General features: G+C 46.1%; 1 protein-coding gene across 1 annotated transcript in view; it reads left to right on the top strand.

The window, feature by feature from the left end:
* The first annotated feature begins 202 nt into the window (after positions 1 to 202).
* MOSMO (modulator of smoothened) overlaps positions 203 to 7,685 on the top strand; it is a 66,140-nt gene continuing 58,657 nt past the window's right edge. Inside the window, exon 1 of the mRNA XM_047780337.1 lies at positions 203 to 336. Coding sequence (XP_047636293.1) covers positions 231 to 336 — 106 coding nt within the window. The 5' untranslated portion in view covers positions 203 to 230. The remainder of the gene's footprint in view (positions 337 to 7,685) is intronic.

The following is a 7,685-nucleotide window of genomic DNA, read 5'->3' as shown; positions in this document are numbered from 1 at the left end:
TGAGGGGCGGGCGGGCGGAGCAGTTCCGGGGCGGGCGGCGGTTCCGGCTGTGCGGGCCGCGCCGCGGCTGCTGGTCCCGGGCGCGCGGAGGGCGCGAGCAGCGCACGGGGGCCGAGGGGGCGCGAGGCGGCGGCGCGGGGTCTCCGGGCCCCGGCGGCGGCCCATGGGGCGGGAGGCGTGAGGCCGCAGCCTGCCCGGGGCTCGGGGGGTGGGGGGAGCGGGGCGGGGAGATGGATAAACTGACCATCATCTCAGGATGTCTCTTTCTGGCCGCCGATATCTTCGCCATCGCCAGCATCGCCAACCCGGACTGGATCAACACCGGGGAGTCCGCGGGTGAGCGGCGGGCGCGCGGGGCCGGGCGGGGGATTGGCTGAGGGCGGAGGGAGGGGAGGGGAGACCCGGCTGAGAAGAAGACGGAGCTGGAGGGTGCGAGGCGGGGGCCGGCCTGAGGAGAGGAGGGCGGAGGCGACCGGGACTGCCGGGCCGGGCGGCCGAGGGGCAGAGGGGATGGAGAAGAGACGCGCCGGTCGGGAGCCGGACCCCCGGGCGGAGGGGATCGGCGCCCCGGGCTGAGTACAAAGTGGCGGAGTGGCGGGGAGCCCTGGGCTGGGCTGGCGGCCCCGGCCCCAGGAATAGGGGTGAGGGGAAATAGGCGCCGACCTGAGGGATCGCGGAGGAACAAGCTTAGTCCTGGGTTTAAAAAAAAAAAGTCACGATGAGAGGAAGCCGATTTGGAGGGAAACTGAGGCGATCGTGAAGGAATCAGAAACCAGGCGGGGAGGCTGCGGCCGGGGGCGAGGCAGCCTGTAGGGTGTGGGAGGCCAAGACGAGTCGGGTCCGACCCCGAACACCACCCTCCTCCAACCTCCCAGGAAGCGGCGGCCGGCTGAGAGGTCCTGGCCGTGTGGAGTTAATGGTGCGGGGAGAGCCTGGGGCGTTGCGGGGGATGGGGGGCCCTTACCTGCGCCCCCACCCAGCCCATGCCCACAGGCAGTGTTTGAGACGCATGTGGCTTCCGATTTTCCCTTTGAAGCCTGTGCGGTTAGAATTTTGCTTTATTTTAGGCCCGCGAACTGTAATAATCCTAATAATAAACTTCATTTTATGGGGCCTCTTTCATTCCAGGGCATCACAAAACGCTTTAGAGCTCCTAATAGTAGTTACAGAATTAAATAACACATTCGAGTTGCAGGCTACCCAGCAGCAGTGCCTGCTGTGACACCACAGAGCTCTGTCGGCAGCAGCACCCTTCGGAAAGGGTAGACATCTTTCTGAAGGGTATCCCAGGTGAATGCCCTTGCAGGATTTTTCTCAGCTTGGGCCACCACCCCTACCACACACACACACACACGCAAAATCACTCGCTCACTCACACTCAGACCTATGAGACCAAACCTTTAATTAATGTAACAGCTGCCAGGAGAGCTGATGGGAATACAGGCACGAGCCTGTTTTCTAACTGCTTGTTCGGTGCAGGTGAAGGGAATAATGGGGGTGGGGAATGTCAGGCTCCCTCCTTGAATAATTTGTTGTAAGAATGTGTATCACTGTGCTGTCAAACTTCTTAAGTATTACTTGTGGGTCTGTATTTATCCTGCAATATTTTTAGCTCCTGAAAAAAAGCTGTGGCTGGGACATTTGTTGCTTCCTCCTCCGTCTCTCCCCCATCTAGACCTAGTAACACAAAATCATACTGTCAGATTTACTGGTTATTAAAATAACACTCTAAAAAATTCTCCTTTCCTTGCCGATGTAGCCTTAGCAAGAGCTCTTAATTGCAAGGCATATATGACTATTATATAGCCCTATGGCGGTGTTAGCTAATGCTAGAGTGGTAATATTGCAATATATAAATGTATCAAATAGACACTTTGTACACCCTAAACATACACAGTGTTATATGTTATATGTCAATTCTATCTCAACTTTTTTAAACTGTAAAACATAAAATACGTGATGTCACTGTTGCTACTGGTTTGCAGTTATAAGTGTGATGTGCAGTTCTTGACCTGTTGTTTACATCCTGATTATATGTGCAGGGGCTCCTTTTATAACTTTCTCTGGGACTTTACATACTTAGGGACAAAGAGATTTCACTGTTCGAGCAGATCCTTTCTGTAAGGAAGTTTCAAGTGGAATCCCAACTTACGAACTAGACGAAATGCCCATGGGAAAGATACAGTTGGGAGAGGGAAGAGAGAGTTAAGGAATAGCATAACATTCCTGGGAAGATATGTATTTGAAAGAAAACACACAGAGGATGAATACGGCTCCTTCAAATTTGGCAAAGTCATCAGCCCTGAGTTGCCTCAGTGATGAGAGGGACAGAAGCTCAGGGTTTGAAAGAAGTAGAAACTGTTTGAAATAAATAAATAGTTGCAAGAGAAAGCATGCCAACCAGAGACATAGGATTAGCTAGCAGCATGGAAACCTCTTTGAAGTTGGCTGTCAACATACAGTGTGATAACCCGTCTGTTTTGTTGACCTTGTCTGGTAGTGGCTCAGCTACTTTGGCACCAGTGTGTGGTGAAAGCCGATAGAAGGCTTTATTCAGAGTTGGGATTTGCTAGATACATGCAGCAAAATGATAGAGGAACAAAGATGTTTAGGGCGTTGGTCAAAACATTGTAATGATGGCTTATGAAATCTCAGCTGGGTAAGGGGTAAAAGTGAAAAAGAAAGGAGGTGATGTGTTATTGGTCATTGAATAGCAGATGGTATATGGTATATGGTCAATGGAATAGCGAACCTGGACCCATTAGAGTTGAAGACTTGACTGGGAGTGATTGATTCAGCAAACTGGAAGGACAAGAGATTATGGGCACAAAGTCCAGAGTGTGACAGTGGTGATGTGTGGCAGAAGTGGGATAGAAGTGATTTTTTTTCCCTAACAGTTTCCTTTGGCATCTCAAAAGAGGAATAAGAAGAGATAGTAAGGGAGTTCCCTGTGTGGCACAGCAGGTTAAGGATCTGGTGTTGCCACAGCTGTGGCATAGGCTGCAGCTGCAGCTCGGATTCACTCCCTAGCCTAGGAACTTCCATGTGCCACAGGTGCGGTCAAAAACAGAAAAAGAGAATGTGTGTGATAGTAAGAACAGTAGGACATTTTTCAAAATCATATCTAATCTACATTTCTTTTTTTTTTGTCTTTTGTTGTTTTTGTTGTTGTTGTTGCTATTTCTTGGGCCACTCCCGCGGCATATGGAGGTTCCCAGGCCAGGGGTCGAATCGGAGCTGTAGCCGCTAGCCTACACCAGAGCCACAGCAACGCGGGATCCGAGCCGCGTCTGCAACCTACACCACAGCTCACGGCAACGCGGGATCGTTAACCCACTGAGCAAGGGCAGGGACCGAACCTGCAACCTCATGGTTCCTAGTCGGATTCGTTAACCACTGCACCATGATGGGAACTCTACATTTCTTATGGTTAAATGTCAGACATTAAGCCCCCAAAACTTAAAATGAGTGAGATAGTATGCATTTTTGTTCACTCTTGTGCTTTTTTGCACTGTGGTAAGATGCACCTGAATTTTGCCTAGTGTTAAAGGTTGTATGCTAACTGTACACTTTTATCTGATCATGCAGATCTGGTCTTGAGTTTAAAAAAAAAAAAAAATCAGTACAGTTTCAGCTTCTAAATCAGTGAAACGGTTACAGGAAGTAAGATCTCAGAGGTGACAGGACTAGCTTTATGATAAGATCTGCATAAAAGTGACTTAACCTGTGCGGGTTTGATTCCTGGCCTGCTCAGTGGGTTAAGTATCTGGCGTTGCTGTGAGCTGTGGTGTAGGTTGCAGATGCCGCTCGGATCCTGTGTTGTATGGCTGTGGTGTAGGCCAGCAGCTACAGTTCCGACTGGACCCCTAGCCTGGTAACCTCCATATGCCACAGTGCAGCCCTTAAAAAAAAAAAAAAAAAAAAAAAGACTTAACCTGGCAGCAAAAAGTCAATGTGCTGGTTCCCTTTGGTGCTTTATACATAAGAGTCTTGATGGTGATGTTTTCACTGCACTTTTTTAAATGGACAAACTATACTTTGAAAGTAGAACTCCTGAAGCTGAAAGGGTCTGCAGAATGTCGTTTGAAAACCACTGCAGTAAACTAGTAAGGGAAAGTTTAAGTTTTCAAATCTAAACTTTATTACTTAACCAACTCTGTGACTTTGGGCAAGTTGCTGAGTGGCTATTGTGTTGATTGAGTTAATCCATGTAAAACATTTAGAATAGCTCCTGATACATAGTAAGTGCTCAGTAAACATTAGCTGTCATTGTATTGCTCTTCTGGTTTACAACAGGTCTCAGCATCCCAGTTTTCAAAGCTCAGAACCTATTACTTTGAGAACTGACCTGTTTTCCTTATTAGATGTTCTTAGAAATAAGGAAACATCAAGAATAATATAGTCAGGCTTAGCACAAGTCAAATAAATTTGTCTTCCCTCTTGGCTTTGGACTTCTCCATCATTGTCCCTCCTCTTTCAGGCTCTCATCTGCATATTCTAGTCTGTCTACTCACCTTCAACTTGAACTGCCACAAAAGGCAATGAAATATCCACAAACAAATGACTGAGTAGAATAACTTCCTAAAATCTTAAATAATAAAACTGTATTACTGTAAGATTATGGACCAGGCTTCATACTGGCAGTTCTTTGTTTTTTATAGTAGTGGCCCAAATACAGAGAATGTATGTTCCTTTCATTTTCAACTATGTATGATAGCTTTTCCTGAGTTTGTTCTAATAGCTCGTGGATTATGCATAGACTTCTAAAGATATAATGAAACAGAAATAGATAACATATGTTTGGGGAAACTATATGAAGAATAGTTATGGTAGTAAGGGCCCTTACTGTTTCTGTTACTGGTATTAACATTCTTTTAATGGTAAATGAATATAATGGCAAAATTACATTAATTATGCTATGCTGGTGTCAAATTTCTGCTGGTTATTGGAACTCAACCCCAAAACAGTATCTTTCGTTTGATGTAGTGCAAGCACTTGGCATCTGTGACTTGATTTGATTCCTTAGCCTTTTTATATTTGGCCAATGCAAAATGGTCATTTCTACATTTCCCCTCACATGTCAATGCTTTGTACATGAGATTTGTCTCTTTTGGGGTTTTTTTTTTAAGGGCCCCACCTGCAGCATATGGAAGTTCCCAAGCTAGTTGCTGCAGCTGCTGGCCGCAGCAACACCAGATCCAAGGCACGTCTGAGACCTACACCACAGCTCACTGCAACACCAGTTCCTTAACCCACTGAGTGAGGCCAGGGATCGAACCCCCATCCTCATGATTACTGGTCAGGTTCATTATTGCTGAGGCACAAAGGGAACTCCTATACATGAGATCTGAGTTTCAGTGTTGAAGAGTCTCCCTACAAGAAAACTCTTATTGGGGTTCCTATTGTGGCTTAGCAGGTTAAGGACTAGACATTGTCTCTGCGAGGATGCAGGTTCAACTCCTGGCCTGGCTCAGTGGGTTACAGATCAGGTGTTGCTGTGAGCTTTGGAGTAGGTCTCAGAGGCAGCATCTTCATGGATACCGTTGGGTTCTATACTGCTGAACCACAGTGGGAGCTCCCTGGATCCCTTTATTGAGGCATCATCCTCTTTACAGCAAGGAATTCAGCGACTATTTGGGATTGTACCATCCTAAATCATCCTAGATGGATTGACTTAATGTTCTTTATGAAGATTTCTAAATGTTTCCCCAGAAATCTCTTCTAGCACATGAAGGAACTTAAACTTTTTCCTTATGTCTATAATCAAAATTTTTCTCTCTAAAATTAGTTGTTACATTCACATTGTAGTCTGTTATAGTGTATTTATTCCTGAAAATATTTTCATTCTTGTTCTTTTGAAAATTGTTTAGATTGGATGTTAAGCGTGTTTAAGGAGTCTCAATAGCAGCTGCCTCCCAACTTTGAACTAATTGAGAAAAAGAATAAGATAATTAGGAGCCAAAATATTACTTATTACTGAGAGAGAGGATATTGGAGAATGTGCCTTCTGTGCTTGGACAAGCATTTTCCTCACACTGGGCCTCAAAATTGAGCAGACCTAACTGTCCAGTTCCAGGCAGGACCTGCCCTATAAGACTTAACTGCATGAAAGAGCAGAAGAAATGAGTGCTCCCTTTAAGCACCTTGCTCCCAAGGGCAAAATGTTGGATCACTTATGGCCAGGTTTTTGTCCTAAATTACCAGTCAAATAATTTATAAATTTACCAGTGAGGGAGACAGAGATAAACTAAGATATTCTAACAGCTGAAACTACCCCCCCGCCCCAGTAAAAACACCAGAAACAGGGAGAAAGCCTTACCTGGTTGAAACCCAGGAGATGGCTGACATTTTGTGAGGGAGAGTTTTCTTTTTCCTCAGCTACAAAGACTGGCAGGCAGATGCTTGGGGAAATGAAAGACCTGAGTGGGGAGTGAGGTTCATTTCCCATCCTGTTACCCACTACCCTCGCCACAGGAAATCCTGGTAAGCCTCAGATAGGGGACTGTGGGTTTGACATCCGTCACAGAAGAGTTCAAGGTCTTTAGGCAGATCCTGGCCTACAAGTCAGGGGTCTTTGGTTTAAAACATTAAAATTAGAAGCTTCCAGTAAACAAGGTCCTCGTGTGTAGCAAAGGGAACTATAAAGATTTTCCTGTGATAAACCATAAGCGAAAAGAATATAAAAAAGAATTCGTATGTGTGTGTATATTGTATATATATACATAAGTCATTTTGCTATACAGAAATTAACATTGTAAATCAACTATATTTCAATTAAAAATAACAAGCTTCCCAGGCAGACCTGTTTATGAAGTACTATAAAATTATTAAATAATAAGCCCTTTCTCTGGAACTGTGACAACGTCAGTAATCACACAGTTGGCTTGGCGTGAAGGAGCTCTCTGACATCGGTTGTTAAACAGACTTAATCTAAAACTTTATTTATCATTTTGGACATGACTTGTAGGGAAGGACAGAACTGGGTTACCTAAGAGGGCAAAAATCTTGAGATTGCGCTCTCCTTTAAAAAGTAGTAACGAAATGTCTTAAATGGCTTTTTGAGTCTTTTTCCAGTAAATTTCTTTTTTTTTTGTCTTTTGTCTTTTTTGTTGTTGTTGTTGCTATCTCTTGGGTCGCTCCCGCGGCATATGGAGGCTCCCAGGCTAGGGGTTGAATCGGAGCTGTAGCCACCAGCCTACACCAGAGCCACAGCAACGCGGGATCCGAGCCGCGTCTGCAACCTACACCACAGCTCACAGCAACGCCGGATCGTTAACCCACTGAGCAAGGGCAGGGACCGGACCCGCAACCTCCTGGTTCCTAGTCGGATTCGTTAACCACTGCGCCACGACGGGAACTCTGAATTTCTTTTTAAAACAGCTTTATTGAGATAGAATTCACATACCCATAAAGTTCACCCATTTAAAATGTACAATGCAGGAGTTCCCATCATGGCGCAGTGGTTAACGAGCCTGACTAGGAACCATGAGGTTGCGGGTTGGATCCCTGCCCTTGCTCAGTGGGTTAACGATCTGGCGTTGCCGTGAACTGTGATGTAGGTTGCAGACGTGGCTCGGATCCTGCGTTGTGGCTCTGGCGTAGGCCGGTGGCTACAGCTCCGGTGGCTACAGCTCCGGTGGCTACAGCTCTGATTCGACCCCTAGCCTGGGAACCTCCATATGCCG

Source organism: Phacochoerus africanus, chromosome 5, assembly GCF_016906955.1.
Source record: "Phacochoerus africanus isolate WHEZ1 chromosome 5, ROS_Pafr_v1, whole genome shotgun sequence".
NCBI lineage: Eukaryota > Metazoa > Chordata > Mammalia > Artiodactyla > Suidae > Phacochoerus > Phacochoerus africanus.
This window is presented reverse-complemented; position numbering and strand designations above follow the sequence as displayed.